This window comes from Passer domesticus, chromosome 3 (genome assembly GCF_036417665.1).
Source record: "Passer domesticus isolate bPasDom1 chromosome 3, bPasDom1.hap1, whole genome shotgun sequence".
NCBI lineage: Eukaryota > Metazoa > Chordata > Aves > Passeriformes > Passeridae > Passer > Passer domesticus.
The window spans coordinates 3,352,652-3,374,862 of NC_087476.1; the positions used below are offsets into that span (position 1 = coordinate 3,352,652).

The 22,211-nt window shown below is 47.1% G+C and overlaps 1 protein-coding gene across 2 annotated transcripts in view; it reads right to left on the reverse strand.

Annotated features, from left to right (window-relative positions):
- Positions 1-22,211, reverse strand: part of XKR6 (XK related 6) — a 206,738-nt gene that overhangs the window by 40,673 nt on the left and 143,854 nt on the right. For both annotated transcript variants that reach the window (XM_064411573.1, XM_064411571.1), the window contains exon 2: positions 17,836-18,032. In XM_064411573.1, coding sequence (XP_064267643.1) covers positions 17,836-18,032 — 197 coding nt within the window. The remainder of the gene's footprint in view (positions 1-17,835; positions 18,033-22,211) is intronic.

Genomic DNA, 22,211 nt, shown 5'->3' on the forward strand with positions numbered 1-22,211 from the left:
GGGTAGATTGAAAAACTCATGGAGCAAAACATCAAAATAAAAACTAATTGACAGATTCCTAGGAAAAGAAGGAGCTGCTGGCATCTTATTCCTTTGCCCCCACTGCTGCTCACTGGACAACTGTTCTGCAGGTGAGGCAACAGATGATGGACCAAAATCCATATTTGGGAAGCTCAATAATTTGGTAGCTATGGTTGGATTGGGCCTTAGCAAAGATTTATCTGGGAACATCACCTTTAAAGTCCAAAGGAAAAACTGCTACTGGTTCCAAGCAAAAGAGTGAGAAATGCCCCTCCATCTCTGATGTGTAATGGAGTGATAGGTCCAGATCTTACTTGGCTTCTACTTTTTTAAGAAAAATCCAAGGAATATCTTGCTGCAGCTGCTCAGAGTCAAAAAGGTAAAATGCCTGAAAAACCTAAATTTTTTCTTCTCCTGTTTTTAATTCTCTCTGCTCACAGGAGCCTTGCTTCCATGGGAATGCAAATAAGGTCCACTGACTCCTGAGACCTCACTCTGTAGAATTTATCTTGGTTTTGAGGAGCCCACCCCACAGTGTGGCTGGGTTAGATTTCCCTCCTTCCAACCCATCTGTGTCTGGAGGAGAGATGATGGAGAAGAAGGCCAGGAAGGATGACAGATAGTTGGAATTCTCACAGCCTGCCCTAGCTGGAATACTCACAGCCTGCAAAGTCCACCAAAATAACACCTTTTCATCAGCTCAAGTTTACCTCTGAATCCCTTCTCTTTGGGCTCAAATATGCATTCAAATTTCAGACTGAACTTTAAAAAACAGCAAACAGCAAAGCAGTGAGAGCAGTGGCCCTATCCAAGAGGGAAGCTTTAAGAAAATCACTATTTTCCCCAAGTTCTAAGTCCTCACTAAGAAACACTTGCACATAGGACTTGGGGATTCCAGCCACAGACACAGAATGGCTGGAGTTGGAAGGAAGCCCTGGAGATCATCCAATCACTCTGCCAAGGTAGGATCACCTGGAGCAGGTGGCACAGGAACACATCCAGGTGGGTTTGGAATGTCTCCAGAGAGGGAACTCCATGCTCTCCCTGGGCAGCTGTTCCAGTGCTCTGCCACCCTCAGTGTAAAGAAGTTCTTTTTCATGTTCAGGTGGAACTTCTTGTGGTTTATTTTATGGCCTCTGCTCCTCATCCTGTCAGTGAGCACCTCTGCAAAGAGTCTGGCACCATCCTCTGACACTCCTTGGAGGTATTCATGTAGATTATTGAGATCCCCCCTCAGTCTTCTCCAGCTCCCCCAGTCTCTCCCCATAATGGATGAAAACTCCTAAATATGAACAGCCTCATACTCAAGCAGATGTAGATTAGATTAATTTTTAACCTACAAGATGAGTTACATTTTTGGTTAACTTTATTAACAGTTTTGGAAGGATGAGTCATGCCACAAAGTTTTGCTATGTGTATAAGTACTGTTTGTTGCACTACCTCTTGGCTATTCAGTTTAAAAACTTTCCATGATTAGCAGAAAAAAATATGTCATTTATTGCCTTATTTTAGTGCTGTTTTGCTAGAATCTTGTACAACATTAGCTGTACCTGTATGAGGAAATTCAAGCAGCACCAACCCACAGGAGACAGATGTGTCACCCTGGATTAAAAATGTTTCTATTGGGCTCATTTATTCTAGAAAAGAGAGAGGAATAAAATACACCCAAAACAATCCCCCAGTTTGCACATAAAGGCTTTACCTAATGTTTTCAGGGCAGAACCTTCCACTAATCACAGCCTTTGCTGTAAATTGCTCAGAGTGCATGTGTTGAGTCACTCGCACGGCACCCGGGCTGCTGACAGTCATCTGAACGTCTCCTCCAGCCAGCAGAGAGAGGCAGACACCCCCAGAAAGTGATTCAGCCTGTCTTGACATCCGTGTGTGGGACAGGGAGGGGTTGACTCATGCTCCCAAGGTGTCTGACTCCATCCCTTGCCAGGGGACGTGCGAGCACCAGCAGTCAGGCGGGATGAGCCCCCCCATACAGAACAGCTCATTGTCTCTTCATCTGCACCAAGATCTGAGGGAGGCAATGAAGGATCTTTGGGCAGCTTGACTTATTTTTGCTGTTGTTTAAAAGTTCACAAGCCTTGTGTTGAATGTGAATTTTGGCACCCTGGTGATGAGCAGGATCTGGACCTGGGTGTGAGGGGGGAGATCTGTGGGTGGATGTCAGCAGGAACTATGGAGTAATGTAAAGACTTTTACATCACTCTTACTGCCACAAAACTATTCCCTAGCTCTTTCATACAGACTTAAATGACACAGCACTTTTGTCATCTTGACCACAAGTTTTGCATTCCCAACATTCCCTGTGACTTCTAGTCCATGGCATCTTCATACAGTTTACAATTCTCACAGACTATGGGATAAATAATCCCTGTTGTTCCTCTCAATTTCTCCAGATATTATGTCTAATCAACTTTAGAGATCTCTTCCATTATAACTAAAACAAAAAGTCCTGAAGAGTTGGATCACATGAGCAGTAATTTTTTTTTATTTTGATTCTCACTCTTGCACGTGGTAACTGATGCACCTTCATGGAGCATGAGTAAGTTTCAATTCCCTTCCAATGTTTGTTTATCAAAGGGATGAGGTTGGATAAACACTGAAGTCACTTCCAAAAAAGCCCACTCCCACTCCTCCCACTCTGTTCTCAGCCTTGGGAGTGGAACATCCCCACATGCACAACCCCATCTCTGCAGGCATTCTCGAGGCAGGAGCAAATCAGCTCCTGTGGGGCTGGAAGCCTTGTGGCTGCAGCTCTGGATCTGTATCCCACCTGCCCACAACGAGTCAGACTGGCACAGACTGGGATTCTCCTAAAACCTCTCTGCCCTAGGAAGGCAGAGGCCAAAGTCACAGACCAAACTCAGCACCATCAAGGAGTCAAGTCCCTGTGTCTTGGATGACAGAGCACAAGAAATAACCCCCCAGATTCCTTTAGGGATGAACCCTGAAGCCCTTGTAGTGAGACATCTGCTCACCTACATTCAACATGAGAAGGCAGAGCTCTGTAATGTCCCATTTGACAGATGAAGCACCAAGATTTGAAGGATTTACCCAAGATCTCATATAAAATCCAAGCTAAACCAGGGAGTAGTTCTCCTTCACATCACAGTGTGCTTGACAAGACATTTCAGACAGGATTCAGCTCCTACTGTAGAGACTCACCCCAGGGTGTCCTTGGTTAAATGATGTCTGTTTGCTCAGAGGAGGATCAAAGCTTAGTGCAACCATCACAGGTGGGAATCCAGCAATGTTTGAGATGCTTTAGGATATTCCAGACCACCATATGGAGCTGGAAGATGCGACAACCTTGCATGCAGAGGACAAGAACATTTCTGAACTGGGAGCTGGGGTGAAGGAAGGCACTCAGGGCATTTCAAATGACACCAGCTGAGACTCAAAAAAATGCTGCCTTTCTCAAAAGAGCTCATGATCCCTCTTCAATGATAAACCTGTGTGGCACAGAGGCTGTGCAACAGAAAATGGCACAGAGAGATGAGAAAGCAGTGGGAATTAAGGCAGGTATATAACAGTTAAATTTCTGAGAATGTCAGACCAAGGAATAGATTCTCTGAGAAAGGGAAACAAGAGCTTTTGCTTTGGATCATGAAAACATGAGTGGACTTGAGTACAATGCAGACAGTGATCTGATACCAGAGGAGAGAAGCCTGAACCACTCTGAGTTGAAGGGAAACTGCAGAAGCTCACAGGAACACCCTGAATTTCATTCTGGTTTGGTTTTCCTTCTCTGGTTTCTACCCATAGTCCAGAAAAAGAAAAGGTCATCTCTGATTTGTGAAAAGGCTCTTTGGAAAAAAAAACCAAAACCATCCACATGAAAGAATCAAAGCAATGACTCCCCTGAAATTGCCATTGCTGCTTTTAAACCTGGGAACAAAAACAGTGCAAGGAAAGCCATCCCTGTCTATCTGGCCTATTCCTGCTATGAAGGGTTTTACAACCATTCTAATGGAAAAAAATCACACACACACACACACACACACACACACACACACACACACACACACACACATATGAATGAATATTTAAAATGAACAATACACCCATTTTGACCTTACTCAGAGTTGTCCAGCTGAGGAGGGAGGATTTTCACTAGGGGTAGGTACAGTTTTCTTCACAAATCCAGCTGCAGGTCGTTGGCTGCCCATAATTTGGATGCAGTTGCTGTAGCACATTCCCTGAGTATTTCCTGTGGTGCCTGCCCCTTTAACGCTGAAAATGATGCCTGAACAGTGCTCTATTTCTTTTTTGACATTAATTCTCCTTAAGACTCCACTAAAACAAAATGGGAAGATACCAACATTTCTCCCGGGTGAGCGGGATGGCAAATATTGAGCATGACACAAAACCTTCCCTCAGCCCCTGTGCAGAGGCAGCTCTTGCTTAATGCCAAGTGCCACGTCTCAGTTCATCCCCATCCCTCACTGGCTGCTCAGGCCCCTGTGCTGTGAACCCTGTTATTCTGTTTTCCCCTTTGGGTGGCACGTTCCTCCCTGAAGCTCAGTAGGAGATGAGGAACAGGCTTTCATTTTGATGCACACAGAGTGAAAATGCATTTATACACAAAAGCGATCACGGCAGATCCTGCTTTTGTAACAACAGGGCCTGAAAGTCAATCTCCCTCATTTTTTTATCTGATTTAATTTGTTTGTGGCAGAGTAAAAGGGGTCAGAATCAGACCCCAGGTCTGATTTTCATTGTTTCCTGATGGATTTTGATGCTTGATCTCTCTTAATTCTTTCCCATCAGAGAAGGGAATAACTTGTGTCTTTTCCCCTCTATTTTCCCTCTTTATAACATGGAAAAATATGGAACATTGCTAGTATATAAATAAAAAAGGGCTGCACTGACCACCTTGCTGTTCATTTTCCTCACTGGATTCCAGGACACTTCCTTAAACAGTTTCTCCAGTGTGCCACCAGTCCAGGATGGCAGATGGGAACTATTCCACCTATTGTAAACATGATGGAAAAGTCTGACCCAGGAATGGCCTCCTCCCATTTATGTGACACCTCTGTGCTCTACTAAGAGCTGGAATTACCAGGGATGAAAATGCAGATCTTGACACTGGGGAGACTGGGAAGAGATATCACACCAGTGTCTGTCCTTTGCTCTTTTCTCACAGAAATGTTTTGGTTTCATTAGGTGAGGGGTGAGTTTCACATCCTCAGCACCTGCTCCTTGCTAGGGAGATCCTCTGGGATCTTCCTCCAAGGGCTATCACATCCCCATTCTCCAGGATCCAGCTCACCTGGACACAGCATCGCCATTCCATGAGAAAAAGAAAACTGCTGATGACTGGCAAAGGCAGGAAACAGAGGTAACTCCTTTCAGGGACAGATTTCCAGGTAGGTCTGGATAACAAGAAAGCCTTTGACCACCAAATCCCACTGGAATCCCTCACAAGGCTTGTGCTGAGTTTCTGTACAGGATAGTCCATGTCCAAGCTGGCACAAGGAGAGCTCTTGCACATTACACCAGAGGCACATCCATGTTCCCAAACCTTTCTCTGTGAGAAAATCCATGCCAAGGCAACTCCACAAAAGCTCATTCACATGGAGAGTTGCCCTCCCACCCCTCGAGAGTTAAAGTCAGGCTCATGTTCTGAAATGCTGCTTCCTGAACCCTTTTCCTTTTGCTAAATTAAGATGTCCCTGGTGACCCCAGAAAAGCTGAATCCCTCCTTAGAGGAAGAGCCCACGGGGTCACCAGGGATTGTGTTTCCAAAGGCCTTGCTTTCCTGCCCTTTCATCCTGCTGCCTTTCAGCTGTCCCCAGTGTCCCTTTTCCCTGCTGCAGGAAGAGGTGACTGGCCACACTCATCTGATCTGTGCTCTCATTATCTCTGCTGCTTCTGTCGTGTCTCCTCCTATTCATGTTCTCTGTGAACTCGGGCACTCCAAACCAGCTCCAAGCCTGCAGCCATCGAGTCTTGTATCTCCTCCTGGATGCCAGCCAGAGACTGATCCTGCTGTGGGAGGCACGAGCACCCCGGGCCAAGCAGAGATGGGATAATCCACCCTCAGTTTGGGCTTGTCCTTGAATAACCTCAGTGAAGTGTCAGCCTCCTGCTCAAAATGTTGGCCATCGCCCACCACATCAGGATTGGCAAAGCTTCCTCGCTGTTCTAAAACCCTCTGTACGAAGATGCCCTGTCCATCACGTGCCTCAGTGTTTATTTCACACCAGGAATGCTGTCTGAGACACGGGATGAGCTGTCTGGAAATGCCTCTGTGTCTCCATTGACTCTTCCTGGTGAATCATGGAATGGTTTGAGAGGGAAGGATCCTTAAATCTCATCTCATTCCAACCCCTTGCCATGGATAGAGACACCTTTCACTCTCCCAGGTGGCTCAGATCCCATCCAGCCTGGCCCTGAGCACTTTCAGGGATGGGGTTCAAATTGAAATAACCAAAGAAGAACATGGTGAGATGAATAATAGATAACAGAGGTTTGGCATCCACCAACTCCCCACAAGAGCTCATAGGGGAACACTGAATCTCAGCAAGGAGAAGAGAGGAGAAAGGAGGATTGCTGAAACCTGTTCCTGGCTCCAGGATGAGCAGAATAGCTCACAGTGGTTCCTGCAGAGCAGAAGCTGACAGACCCAACATGATGTGGGCGTATTCAAGTGACACAACACAATGAATTTATACCACTGAAGCCCAAGCAGGAAAACAAGCCCCCAGCCCCCTCCTGATGTGAGAAGGGTGCCATGGTCAGCCAGAGGACATCCTAGAACAGCCAGACAGAATTACCAACATCCTCAAGGGGCAGGAGAAAGACAACATCCCTCTGTTACATCACTGAGAAGAAGGCTTGTCTCGAACAGGCCTGTGTGTACACAGCCCTCATCAGCATGAAAATTCATTCAAGATTTTTGCTTTCCATGACAGCCTTGCCCCTTTTCCAGGATGCTGACTGCAATATCTCAGGTTTTACTTATTTATGTAGGAAAAGAAGCTGGTGAAACCTGTTTCAGAGCTGTACTGGCAGCAACTGGGGCAAATCTCAGTCCCTGTATAAGCAGAGGTCCACAAAAAAGCCTCAGCTCACTTGGCTACTAACTGAGGTCTTTGATCCTGTGTGGTAAATTGTTACCACAGACTGGCTCATAAAAACCAGCAGAGAGGAGAAGGACACATGGGAAGAGAACCTGGTGGTGGTATCTGACCCCCTAATGAGAAACAGGATTATTTGTAGACCCTGAGTCCAGCTGGCAGAATAATCTGCCATGTCTGTCCTGTTAAAATCCCTCAGGAGTTGTATCCACTCTGCCCAACAGGAATAGTTCCTGGACCATGTGAATTTGTTTTCTCATGCCTGGGAAAGCTTTGGGAAAGGGCTGGCAGGCAAAACTCTACCGGAGACCAATTTAGCACAAACACCTGAGTGCCAGTGCTTGGCCTCCAACACCGTTTGTGTTACAGGTATAGACAAAATCTGATCACAGTCCTCTGTTTATCACAACCATGGTAGTATAATCTTTTCACCATGTTAAAAATAATGTGGAAGACCTTTGGCTCAGCTCCTCAATGCCTGGAGATAAAACTTCCTATATTATCAGATTTTTCAGGCTGGGCAGAGTAAATAAGTCCAGGTGGCTGTTGTGTCTGGACAGCTCTGGGGAGCCCAGGCATGGCAGGTAGAGCTTAGGTAAAATGCAATACAGATGTGGGCACAGCTTTCTGCCAGAAAAAAATGTTGTTTTACCAGGATAGGGTAATGCTTTCAGGTATCTGGTGTCAGCTATGCTCCCAAAATTATGCCTGAGGAAAATGTCAGCCTGAATCCATTGCTAGAGACAAATCCTGCATTCTGCAGGGCAGCCTCTTCTGCAACATCTCCACCCAACAACCAGAGCCTCTGATGGGACTCTAATGGTAGAGTTCAAGGAAATGACAGCACACAAACTCACTCTTCAGGGGGAACAATGCATGGCAGATGTCTAAGAAATCCATTCAGGAATTTGGAGTGAGTTTGGTGATTTGGCTCAGTCCGAAAGAAGCTGGAGGCAATCAGGGAACAGAGAGACACACAGAGTCTTACTTTTGGAGTTCCTGTTGGTATGGCATAAATGATATAAAAGTATTTATAACACAACACTATTTAGTTTGAAATGGTCCTTCTGTTTTGACGCTTCCCCTAAATGTTAAGAAAATGAAATGGAAAAAATTCACTGTTTCCCTTTCCGCAAAAGTAATTTTTTTTTTCTCACTGAAAGAACCCCCACTTCAGCAGATGCTGCTTTGAGGGTGTTCATGAAGAACAGTTCTTTCCTTTATGATTTTTGTAATCAGAATTCATATTAATCCTACTGGTGGTGTTTTCAATGTCAGTGTGGGGCTGCATGGATGGTGCCTGCAATTGGAAGAGCTGTTGTTGTCACATAAATTTGGGTTCATGTGAACCAGTAACCCACGTTGCAGCAGCAAGGACTCAAGTGCCAAAACCTCGCTAGGATCTTCCCACCATGCCCACGTTCGCCTTTTCCCAGTGCATCCTCTGGAGATCATTAATTCCACAGATCCCTGACTCTCAGATTGGCAGGGATGGCACTGCAGCTGATAGAGACACTCAGAACCAACAACCATGTGCATCTCTGTCTTCTAATGAGCCACACACATGAAGGAGAGATAGTCTTTCCTGAGCTTGGTCTAAATCCCTCCAGGCACCAATCACCTGGGTTAATTCTGCATTAGAAATGTGCTGGGAAAGCAGCAGCCAGGATTTCCCGGGCACAGATTAGCTTGTTTGGAAATAGAGCATGAGAACTGCTCTTCGTGTCTATTTTTGTCAAAAGCTGCGTGAATTGCCATTCTTTTCAGGCCGAGGTGCCCTCTGCACAGTCATCACTGTAATTATAAAGACTTTTGAGTTAAATCCATGTTAATCTGAAGCCTTTAAATGCTGTCTCAGAATGACACTGAAAAAGAACCCCACCTGAGCCCCTAAAAGTGAACAGCCACCGACGAGAGGATGTGAAGTTCCTTGAGAGACCCAAGAGGTTTCATTGGAAATGATCCACCAGGAGGTTCTGACAACACCTCCAGCAAGGACAGGATTTAACTCTGTGCAAACAGAGCAAAATCCCTCTTTGTAGGCAGTGGAGTCACACAAACCTGTTTCAACCTGACAGGAGCACAACCATCTCTAGAAACTTCCATTGCTATTTCCTGCTGAGAACTTAGTTTTTGTCCCTTTGCTAATTAAAGTAGTCTTTCTAGAAAAACAGGTACAAAAACCCCACCCCAAACATGGTTACTTCAACTGGTAAGAATAAGATGACAAAATCCAAGAGGGATTATTCTTGGAGGAAAATAATCACATTTCACATTCAACAGCTGGTTCTTTTTGAAGGGCACTTTAGTTACAATTTCTAGTGGCCAATTCTTTGCTAAGATTTTTGAGTCTATCAAATCCAGCAGAGCTCCTTCCAGTTTGAATCCTGAAAATACCAGGAGTAGCCTCCTACACTGAGATTTTTCAGACCTAATGATATTTGAACCCTACTGTTAGGAACCCTTAGAAGAGAAACACACCTAAATGAACTACTGGAATGGTGAAAAAAATCCAAACCTGTTTTGCTGAAAAAACCCAACACATGGCTCCATTTAGCATAAAATCTTTTCCCACCCATTTCTATGAGTAGGGATGGTTGGCATGAAACAGCAGGACTCCACAAACATTTACAATGTATGTGCATTTCAACACTGCAATCTGATATCTGTTACAGCACCTTTATCCCGTCACTCCCTTTTTTTTTATTTCTGTTTTAGTTTGGATGAGGACTGCAGCCAATGGGAAAGATGTAAACCTGCCAACCACAAGTTGAAGGGATGCTGTAATCCTGCAAGTAGGGGTTAAAATAGTCTGAAAAAGAGAGGAGCAGCACCTCAGTGCTGGAAAGGAAAGCCCAAAGAGTTCCACTGTCAGCTTTGGAGAGCGACCATGAGGATCCCATTTTCTTTAGCACAGATCTGGGGCAGCTTTGGACCCTGCACCCAGAAATCAGCAGCTAAGCCAAGCCTAATTCTGTTGACTGCTAAGTTCTGTCCCAGACTTCAAAACAGAGTGGCCCAGAGTGCTTGGTGGGAATTGTTCTTGCCATCACCTGAGCCAAGCATGGGAATTGTTTGGGTTGGTGTTGGCTGCCAGGAGCTAAAAATGTGCCAAGGCCTGATAATTGAAGCAGAGGATGAACAAAATCTGGTGGCTGTGCTCATGTTCTGATGTGTTGTGGTTTATCAGCAGGGATGAAACCCAACAGACTTGTCCCAGGAATGGGGAAGCAACATCTCCTGCCAGGGCTTCGTGAGGGAACTTCCTGCTGAAAACATCTCCCATGGGCTGTTCCTTGGAGATGAGACAACACCAAGGCAATGCTCCAAAGGGTCTGTGACAGCACCAAACAGGGATCCTGCAAACCTCCTCTGGCAGGTGGCTTGGCCTGGAGGCAGAATACCTGCAGGCAGTTAGGGAAATAACTTCATCCCGGCTCTGGGAATGATTTTGGCCTGATGGGAAAGAGGAAGGGACCCAGTTGGGATCACACTCACTGGCCAAGAAAGAGGGCTCCATACAGAGATGTGTCAGCAGTGCACACTTTGTAACCTTATGGTTTGTAAACCTCTGATGTTGTGTAGGGGGTATTTGGTGGAAATGCCTCAGCATAATCCCAGCTGAGGGGACTGGTCTCCGGAAAAGACGGAGCGTCTCAACATTCCTGGAGAGTACACAGGGCTGGCATCAATGAGGCGAGTCTGGCAGAGTGTTCCTGTGAGGGGGAGTGACAAAGTGGCAAAAACGGATGTGGTGCAGCTGGTGCTGTCTCACAGTGGGGTACTGAAGGCACCAGGGACACTGATTCCCAAGGATAACAGCAGGAAACTCTTTCTCCCTCTGCTTCCCACGTTTTGAACCCTCTGCAAGGACCTATGTGATAGGTAGCAGGTCACAGCTTGGTGTCCACACATTAAGTCATGCTTATCCTGGCTTATCTCCTGGGTCCTTTTTCCTTCTGCAGACATTTTTGGGACCTTGATGTACATCAGGAAGAGGCTCCTGTGCCTGGTGGCTGTCCCCTCAGTGACCCTCAGTGTGAAGACATGGGTGTTCTGAGGACACTGAGAGCATGAGGTTGATAAAATGCCAGTTAGGACAAAAGTCATTTCAGGAGATTTCTACTGACTCAGTAATTTTGCTGCATGCCCAGACTTAGAACTGTCACCCCAAGCTAATCATTAAAAAACAATTAATAGTTTCTGAAGTGAGACAATTCTTTCCTTCAAAACTCAACAATTTTTAGTTGCATCAACCTGAACTGCTTCACCTCCATCAGGGGTAGAAGCACAGAGGAGTCCCTGCTCAGCAGGGCATCTTTTCCATGTTTTTTTGCACATCCCAGAGCCCACGTGACACCTTTTCCATGTTTTTCTGCACATCCAGAGTGTGTGTGTGGCATCTTTTCCATGTTTTTCTGCACATCCCAGAGCCTATGTGCTCCCTGTTTATCCGTGCTCTCCTAAATGCCTGACAAGAATCCCGTACTAGAGCAACCTGAAGCTAAAAAGAATTGAATTTCACTAACCAACAGCAGCTTTTTCTATGCTCTTATCCCAAACCTCCCATGAGAGGCGTATCTCCAGAAAGCCTGCAGCATGGAGTTACCCAAAAAAGTCTGAATTTCCTGCCTGGAATCTGCTTGACAAGATCCCAAACTTCTCTCCATGCCTCAGTTTCCTGGCTGGCCCCCAGCTCCTGGGAACAGCATGAGCTAATGCTGTTGTAGTGCTCTGATGATGTAACCCCTTCCCAGTGATTACCACAGTCTGACAGAGCCTAAAATTGGCAGCACTGGCCCCGTGCCAGCTCTGTCCCGTGAATGGTGACTCATCTTTCCTGGCTGTGCCGTGTCCTGTGTGTGACGGCGACACGTGGTACGGAACAGACGGGGTTTTTATCAGCACTCCAAAAATAAGAGCCAGAGACATGGCAAGGTGGTGGACAGAGAAGCTGCAGGTGGGGATGGGCGAAGGGATGACGTTCTCTCTTTGGGCTGGCTCCAAATCCCGTTGGAAAAAGAAAAAATAGCTGTCCCTGGCTCCGAAGGCTCCTGGATCCCACCGCACTGGGACAATACGGCTGATGATGGGACAAGCTGTCCCATGCCAGCGTTCCTTCAGGCTTGGTCTGCTCTCAGCATGCCAGAGCAAGGCGTCCTCAGTGCCACTGCCAACTGTGGAGATGGCTTTTTGATGCTGCTGGGAATTGGCCAGGGACCAGCAGCTCCTTTCCAGCAGGGCACCAAATTGCTCCCTGCCATCCGGCTTTGGTGGGAAGGAGGGGAAGGCAGGAACAGAGCCATATGCCCCAGTCTGGCAGAGCACTGGAGTCATATGAGTGGCCTCCCAGGCGAGTTGCTTATGAGTTCAGAGCTATCTGGGCCTCCTTGGGCTGATGGTGAACATTTAAAGGGAAACTGTGGTGGAGACAGGACAAATTTTCAGGGCAGGTCATCCCAGATCCTCCCTGCCCAGCAAGATCACGACTGGTGGGGTCCCTGTCCCACATGGCAAAGAGAAACTGCTTTTCTCCTTGTGCTTCTTCTGTCACAGGAAACCAGGCCTGGGTGATGGACGTCTCTCACTACTTTTTATCCCCAAGGAATGACATGAGAAAAAAGTAAAAAAGAAAATCTGCCTTTGGGCAAAGTTGTAGAATCTCTTTTTCCTCATGATCTGTCTCAGAACCTGAGCCAAAGCCCAGAGTGTGGCTCTGGTAGACCTTGTCCCCACCCCATCTCCTGTTACTGAGGACTTTATAAGGCAAAGACTTCTTTAATCATACAGTGAAGTTCCCTTGGTGGATCTCAGGAAAAATGCACCAGTCAGGAAGAGGATTTCTGCTTTGGAGATATAGGATTTTCCCACACCGAATCTGCAGATGCCATATTGAATTCTGCACTGATCCCCATGGGATCTGGTCCCTGTGTAGAACGAATTCTGGTTTATTTATCAGGTTGTGGGGCTCTGCATAAATGGGGAAAATTTTGTGTTGTGAGGTTGCAGAGATTGGGTTTGGGGTTTGGATTCCTGTTTGAACAATTTGGGCACACCTGTTTGGCCCAGGCCAGCATGAAGGGTCTTGCACTAACTTTAAGTGCTCCTTCAAGTGGTGAAAAGGATGACATTTCAACTCTCATTATGTTCAGGCCAGTGTTGATGTCACTTGAAACAAACATTTTTGAATACCCACAGGCTGAGGGTCCCTTTCTAACTCAGTTGACCAGCTGAGTCTTCTAAACTAAGTGACAGGAAAAATGATCTTTAGTTTGTCCCTGCAAAAAGGAATCATAAATGATTTTAAATGGTCCCTAGACATGGCCCAGATGAGGGAGAACATGATAAAAAAATAGGACTTCACTTTGAGAGGGACAAGATGATTTGCAAACTCCACCAGGATAACTCTGCAACCAGCACACATCTGTAGCTGAGATGTCTGAAATCTATTTTAATGCTTAATTTGTATCACTCTGCTTAAATAAAATGACCCCCCAAACTCCTAAGTTAATGTTGTTTTTCCTTAAATACATGAGCAGCTTCAGCCTACTTTTGAGGGCTGTGGAGAGTGCACACACCTCCCAAAATCCCAGAGACTCCAGCAGAACTTTGCAAAAGGAAGGCTTATGCTGCTAATCTCTCCCAGATCAGCTGTAGGGTTATCAAGGAGATGGACACAGCATCTGTGGAGAGATGTGGCTTTTTGTGGAGGGAGAGACTCTGTGCTGAAAACTGCAGCCTCATACAGGCAGAAATCTTTGTGTAAAGAACTTGTGACACAAGTGGAAGGATGTTGGGGCTTCTGCTAAATCTCATTAAGCTGTAAAGTAGCCACGTAAAAAAAAAAATTAAAAAATTAAGTGGAAGTAAACCTCTTTAAGAGGAGATTTATTCCAGAAAAACTGGAATCCCTGTCTGCCTAGAGGTTGGATGTCTCCTTTGGTCTAGAGGTTTGATCTGCTCCTTCCCACTTGGAGTGGAGGAAGTGGCACCTCTGTGGGGCGAAGGGGGTTAAGGATGGTTTATTCTGCAAAGAAGTGAGGTGGATTGTCAGCTGTGAGTGATTATGGAATGAGTATCTGTGTTGCTGAGTCTTTTCTGTTGTTAATGCTATGTTTTCCCCTGCAAATACATGATTTAAGTCATGGGAAGTTCTCTGGCCATTGCTGCCCAGGAGTCTGAGAGATGAACGCCCTTTTATCCTCTCCTAAACCTCAGACACAGTTAGGCTGACTGAGGGGCAATGCTGCATCCTCTCCAGCATCCCTTCCCCACCTTCAGCCTGACCCCAGTGGTAGGTATAAATGCATCAGATTCCCTGGAGAAAGATGCTGGTGCTGCTGCAGCTGCTGCTTGAGCATCTCATCCCACCTCCTTCAGCTGCTTTGGGCATGTTGGATCCATCCTTATTCCCTCACCTTCTCTTGACTCTGTTTTGGGCCCACCCAGCTGCGGTTGTAGCAGATAAATCCTGCACAGAGGGCCTGCCTACCAACACCAGCTCCTTCCACATGGATATTCAGGAGCTGATGTTGCTCCATTTGCTCCACCAACCAAAGAATTCCAGCTCAGGCTCTCAGCATTCACCTTCCACTGCCCAGCTGATGGAGTTCACAGAGTTCTCACCTCTTTTCTCTCTGTGCTCTTTTCTGTTGTTCCTCAGACAAGAGGAGCTAAGCTGGGATCTGCTCTGCCTTGTGCTGGGGATATGATGAAGGAATGAATCCTGACTCTCATGAAATCCCAGCTTGAGTCTTGTCCCAAGCTTTACTGAGGCTTGGCCTCAAATTCCAGCTCCAGAACTTCTGCTGCTGGACATTCTCATTTTTGGGTGAAACTCCTCTGTTCTTTGAGTGCTGAAGGAACAACAGATCCCACCCAACCATCTCACACAGGTACCTCTCATGGTCAATTAGTTTTTGCAAGGCATGATGAGGTTTTTCTTTCTTTCACCCACCCAATAGATTGCAACCCAGGAAATTAAGCATTAACCTGGTTATATCACTTTCTACTCATCCTTCCAAGATCAACCCTTTCTACTACTATGCTGTGTGACAGAAATGCTTTGGAGGAGATGCTCTGGGTCTGAGTAAAGACCCCCAATGTGTTCACTCTTCTTTCCTCAACAGCTCTCTTAACACAGGAATTAGGAGACAAAAGCAATTCCAATAATTCCCTTTCTAAAGCTGCTTAAACAGAAGTTGACCTGTTTGGGGAGAAGTGAAACCTGGGCTTGGCATTACAATCTAAAGAGCAGGGAGGGCTAGGGCTTGGAGGAGGGATGTATGCCACAGGAAATGGTGAACTGACCTTGTCTGGCACTAAATGAATCCATAGGAGTCTGTGGGGGATGTATGGAAGCAGCTGGAGCCTGGACACATCAGCAGGGGCTGTACCTGGGCTTTTAAGCCCTTCCCTGGGTTGTTTTTTCAGCGTGCATTCCTCAGGGATGCAGCTGATACTTGTCCCTGCTTAAAGGCAGAACTGGCCCCTTCCTGTGACGAGCCACGCTCCCACAGACTCGATGAGCCAGGAGAGACTTGATTTGATTTTTAAACACACTGCCTTCCTAACAGTATCCATCTCCCTTTGCTTTAAGTGAAAATCTTTGATGCTCTCTTTCACAACGGCTCCTCTTCGCATTTAATTTGCTTTTATATAACTATGGACCGGCCGTGAGGAGGAGAAGGAGAAGGAGAAGGAGAAGGAGAAGGAGAAGGAGAAGGAGAAGGAGAAGGAGAAGGAGAAGGAGAAGGAGAAGGAGAAGGAGAAGGAGAAGGAGAAGGAGAAGGAGAAGGAGAAGGAGAAGGAGAAGGAGAAGGAGAAGGAGGAGAAGGAGGAAAAGGAGGAGAAGGAGGAGAAGGAGGAGAAGGAGGAAAAGGAGGAAAAAGAGGAGAAGGAGGAGAAGGAGGAGTAGGAGGAGGTGAAAGAGAGAAGCACTGAACGGGCATGGAGGAGCTCTAGGAAACCTCTCACCGGAGGAGTCAAGGAGCGCTGAGCAAGCTCCGCTGCTCTCATCCATCAGCGCCCGCATCCCTGGCACAGGCGGGGAGGGAGGCAGGGAGAGGATGCTCTGGGGACCCGGCGGGCTCGGCTGCTGGAGCGTGGCGAGCAAAGAGCCCTCCAGGGCTCGGGGAGGCAGGCGGGGACGTGCGCTGCCTTGGAAGAGAGCGCAGCCGGCTCGGCGCGCTGGAGGAGCAGAGGAACTGCAAAGCCGAGGAAGGGAGGGGAGGGGGGATGCTGGAAAAATGATGCAGCTCGTTCAGTGGATTAGGCAGCCGTGCCTGGAAGTGGCAAAGTGGAAGAGCCACGGATTTGAAAGCCTGGAGGGATTATTCTCCTGCGTTGTCTGACTCGCAGCGCAACAGAGGCCAACAAACTTCACCCGGCGCTTTCTGCGGCGAGTCCAACAATCTGCAGAACGCCCTGGCAAACCTCCTGGGCTGTGATTTCTGCATTTTCAGTCGGGTTAATAACGTTGGAAGCAGCAGGAAAAGGGGGCTGGCAAATGTGAGCCATTCTAGCAGGAGTTGTAGAAAGGCATATTCATCATGTCAGCACTTTGGAGGCCTGGAGAGCTCGTGATGAGAGGTTTCAAGGAAAGACTGCATAAATAGGAGGAGGGAAGCTTCTATAAACAACTGTGATGGACATGCTGGAAATACAGAGGAAAGGAAGAGTGGCTGGCCTTCCTTGATGCCGTAGGTAGTGGTGACCTTGGCAAAACCAGCAAAATTTAACCCCAAAGCAAATTCCAATTTCAGTTCCCACCTCAGCTCCAAAAACTCCTCAGAAATGACAGGCCCCAACCAGGCTGTCTTTGGGAAGCTGAGTGTCACCCATGGCGCACGAACTGAACAGGGGCTGAATAACCAAGCAGCTCCACTGCTGGTCCTTGGAAAGGATGGTTGTCCCTCAGGCTGGTCACACCCACGCTGCCAGCATGGCCATGGGTTGGGAGAGCTGCTCATGCCAGGGATGGGACAGGGCCATGTCCCTCTCAGCTGGGACAGACGCCCCATGCTCAGCACTTCACAGCAGTGGTGGACACTAGTACTGGCAAAATATTCCCTGTGGTGGCTTCCAAGCCTCTTCTCATCATTTAATTGCCTTTCCAATTAAACCTCCACTACATCCTGTTCCTACACAATCCCCTCCACTGCCTTCCCCTTATCTTTTCCTGGGCTTGGTGAGAACCATGGTACCAATAACAAGACCTTAACTCCTGGGCACTCATCAGAAAAGGCCCTACAGCATTTAGCTGTTGAAACCCCCCTTTTTTACACTTAACAGCATCAGAGCATTGCATAGGCATTGAATCATTTGTCCTCACAACACAAACTCAAATCTGGCCAGTTTTATCAGCCTACTTATGTAAGGAGGGAAACTGAGGCGGGGAATGGTCATGTTTGCCCAGTGTCAAGCAACAAACAAGTGGTGCCACAGCAGCAGAACCTGCTTGCCTCCTCCTGACACCACCATCATTCCTTTAGCCTGGACTGGGCGTGGAAGAGCAGAATCCCATCTTTTCCTTGACACTGACTTTTTTTCCTCCTCAGAGGAACGAGCAGAAATTTTACCCAGCAAACGTAGCAGAGATTTGTCCCAAAGTCGCAGCCCCCAGCCAGGGTGGGAAGTGAGCAACACATCCATCAGCTGCTGGGCACTGGGAGCAGAGACTGGGAGAGGCTGGAAAGGTGGGGAAGAGGGGGCCACTTACATGGTAATGTTTCTGCACGGTTCTTTTGGATCATTATGCAGAGCTGTAGCACCAGTTGAGGGGCGCTCTCGAGGAACGTTTCCAGGAGGCGCAGCATGTTTACGTCTGCATATTCGTACATCATAGCCCAGTAGAAACGCCGCTGGTGTTCCTTCCGCCTCTGGCTCTGGATCCCCAGGTACATTGTTCGGATATACCTGCAGGGAACAGGAGGGAAAAGCTGGGCGTGAGACGTTGGAGAGGCAGCAAAATCTGTTTGTGGGGGAATGGGGTTCTGGGAGACGTTGGGGTTTGCGCGGTTCTTCCGCTCCTTCCTGTCAGATCTGAGGAGGACTTTTAGAATCTGACTAATCATTAATGTTGGAAAAGACCTCCAAGATCACCAAGCCCAGCCTTAAACTAGATGCCACCCTGAGAACAAGACCATATAATGAAGTGCATTTGGTGTTACAGGGGTGGGAATACTTTAACTGGTACCACCCAAATGTGAAGCCTGGGAGTAGGAAATGCTTTTGAAACACAAGAAAACAACCCTCTCAGCTAATTTTCATCACAAGAAGAGAACACACATGAAAAATACAGGTCCTAACACTTGGAAGCTCCTTACCCCCTCAGCACTCTGGTAAGGAGCTTCTCTCACAGACCCCAGAGCTCAAGAAGTGTTTGGACCACACTGTCAGGCTCATTGTGGGATTCTTGAAGTTGTCCAGGAATTGGAATCTGACAATCCTTGTGGGTCTCTTCCAGCTCAGAATATTCTGTGATTTTATAATTTGACCCTATTTCATCATAGGTGGAGCAACGAGACACCACCTTCACACGCAGCACGTGTGTGACCCACAGATGTGAAAGGCCACAGTTTGTCACCGGTCAGCTTTGAGACTTTGGGCAATGTTGGAGTAAAAGGAGGTGTCTTGTGCATGGACAGGCACAGCTCTACCATTGCCTCTGTCTCAGGACTCGTGGCATTTAAAAAAAGACCCCAACAGAGTCCTTTCTAATGCCTGTTGATATCACAGAATCCCAGAATGGTTTAGGTTGGAAGGAACCTTAAAAATCCCCTTGTTCCAACCCCCTGCCGTGGACAGGGACACCTTCCACTATTCCAGGTTGCTCCAAGCCCTGTCCAGCCCAGCCTTGGACACTTCCAGGGATTGACAATCCAACATTGTGTTTTCTTCCTTCTCATCCTGAGTGGTGGCTGTAACCTTGTTTGGGATGGGAACCATTTCACCTAACGCCGACCTCAAAGCTGGTCATCTGAGCCAGTCAGTCGTCGGAAATGTCCCCTCCCGGGACCGTTCATCTGTCCCAGCTCTGCTGCCAGCACGGCAGCGGGATGGAACGCCTTCTGGAGGCTCTGGGAGGGGCTCACGGCACAAGCTGGGGTTTGGCCAAAACGATTAGATCATCCCCTGCTACTCGGGCGAGACTGCACAGCCGGCGAGAGCAGGAGGGAAGGACGTGAGCCTGGAGAGCCTCCGGATCTCCGAGTTACACCCAGGGACGGGGAGCTGGGAGAGAAGCAGAGGCAGCTCTGCGAACCCTGTCCTTCATCCAGCATCTTGTCCTTCCTGCCCGCTCGCAGCTGACTGGCACGGGAGGCGAAAAATCCCGAAAGAGGGACTGCAAGGACACCAAAAAATGACGCAGGAAAGCCACCAGATGGGGCTCGACACTCGAGAAAATGCTACAGCGGTCATACGACACTGGTGACACTGGTGTGACATCCACAGCAGACCCCGAGTGGGACGGAAATGGCCGTGGAGCACCTGCCCTCCCAAATCCACCACCTGCACTTGGCATTTCCATGGAAGACCCCAACTCCAGGAGCTGCAGAACGACACAGGCATCCTGCCTTCCCTTCACCCAGGAATTAAATAAATGCGGTTTAGCTGGGAAGGCAAAGTCAGGGAGAGCATCGTGGCTCAAGGAGGAAGCAGAGAAAAAGGAGAATGCAATGGTTTTTATAATGTCAGTGACACAGGGCCAGCAAAAGCCAAGTGGTGGTGACCTTAAGGTGCTGCCCACGGGCAAAGGCACCATCACCTCTGCCAAATTCCACCAAATCTGTCCTGTAGTTCTGGATGATCTCCCCCTCCCCAGAACCTCCTGTTCCTTCTGTACACAAAACCTAAACTCCTCTTCAGAAGGTTAAACCACTCATTTCTCATCACCTCAGCCACAGACAAGAAGAATTTATTGGTTTTCATCCTGCAGCAGTCTTTTACTTGTTTGCACATAGTTGCCATGTAAACCTTTCATTTCTCCACGTTAAAAAAAAAAAAAAAAACAACACCCACAGTTCCATAGAATCAGAGAATTATTAAGGTTTGAAAATACCTCTAAGATCATCAAGTTCATTCATTCTAGCACTGCCAAGGCCACCATTAACCCATGTCCCCAGGTGCCACATCCACATGGCTTTTAAGTCCCTCCAGAGATGAGGATTCCACTACCTCCCTGACCAGCCACTTCCAATGCCTGACAACCCTTTCCCTGAAGGAATTCTTCCTGATGTCCAACCTGAACCTTCCCTGCTGCAACTTAAGGCTGTTCCCTCTCATCCTGTCCCTTGTTCCCTGGCAGAGGAGCCCAACCCCCCCAGCTGTCTCCTCCTGTCAAGAAGACAAGAAGGTCCCCCCTGAACCTCCTTTTCTCCAGAAAAAAAGTTCTTTCAGTGCCTTCCCACAGTTCACATTTCCTACACCTCTACTCCTTCCACACTGCTGTTCCCAAGAGCTGTCTCCACTTTTGGGTTATTTTTAAGGCCATCTTTACTTTTCCCAGCCCTCCAGGCTGGCTGAACCAAACTGCAACAAGGACACTGGGCCACTCAAAAAGATTAGAAGGAATTATCAGAAGGGACACAATGTCCTGCAATGATTTCTCCTGGATCTCTGGGGTTAGGGTGAATCTCTAGGGATTCACCACCATCCACAGTTTAAGCTCAGGTTTTCCTTACTGGCCATGGAAAGAGGATATGACACCAACCCATGGAGGCAGAATGCATGGGAAAATATTCAAATTCATGGGATTGACACAGCACCCTGATCCTGTCTCCATCAGTGGCAGTGGCACAAACATCAAGTTCTCCCTGACTGCTGAGCCCACAGCCTTTGGCAAAGGTCACCTGCATTATGCCTCTTCCACGGATGGGGAAACTGAGCCAGAGAGCACCAAAAAAGTGCTCTCAAAGGTTTTTTTGCATCAAACCCCAGATCTTTTAGTGCTGTCCCCTGCCTCTAAACACCAGATGAGTGGAGCACAGCCCTGTCAGCTGATTCTCTTCCATCCAGGGTGGACATAATTCCTTCATGGCATAAATCCCAGCCCTGCCCAATCTGACCCCAAAGGACAAATCTGTCCCTATCCCATGGGACTGTGACCTCAGGAACCCCTTGGCAAATGTTGGGCAGTGTGAGCAAAGCAGCTCCAAGGAACATTTGCAGCTGAAAGTAAGTTAACTTCATTTTTCTTTCTCTTCAGTCCATGAAAAAATATGGTGCTCTGTCTTCAGCATCCTTCAGACCCAAATCTGGCAAAGAGAGGAAAGGAATGACTAAGATCCCATTCCCTCTTGATGCCAGTGGATTGTGATAAAAGTAATAAAGTAATATTTCCACCTTGTGGGCTTTCAGCAAGCAATAAATACCTACTTAATTCTTACTTAATTAATCAACGTAAAATGTCGCCCAGCTCCAACATTGATAATTCTTAACCCTGTTTCCAAACACCAATGTGCAGAACTGGTGTGAACAGTTTTATTACAGCTCATCTGTTTCCTTGGGTTATTTTATTTACTTATTTGAGAGTCTTTCAAACCTTTCCTAGCACTGGTTAAGTGTAGACAACTTAAGAAGAATTAAGAAAAAAAAAAAAATCAATGTCATTTCACCTGAAATTCATTGTTCCCGGTCAAGCTGGTGGCAAACAGGCTTCTATAATTAGACTTTAAAATCCATATTCAGGCCTGATCTTCAATCTTTAGCAACACGATGCTTCCTCTTATGTCAGTGAAAACCATTCACTGCTCCATGCTTTTGAAAATCAGGCTAATTTATTTATTTAAGAGCTTAATTTAGGATATAGGAGCCTAAATTTGAGCTTTTTTTTTTCTTTTTTTCTTTTTGAATGCTGACTATTTTTATATAAGAGTATGTGTATTTGTGTGTATTTTTAGTTCTAAGTCTCATCACAGCTTCAAGAGATAGAACTAATTTGGGGCTGGGAGGGGGATTGGGGTGATGTTTTTTATTTTTTTTTTAGTGCACAAAGGATTGGCTGTCCCCTCCCTCCTGGCAGGGCTCCCAGAATTCCTGTTGGTATAATTACCCTCACGCTTATTTACTACGTATGTCACAGCAGCACACGAA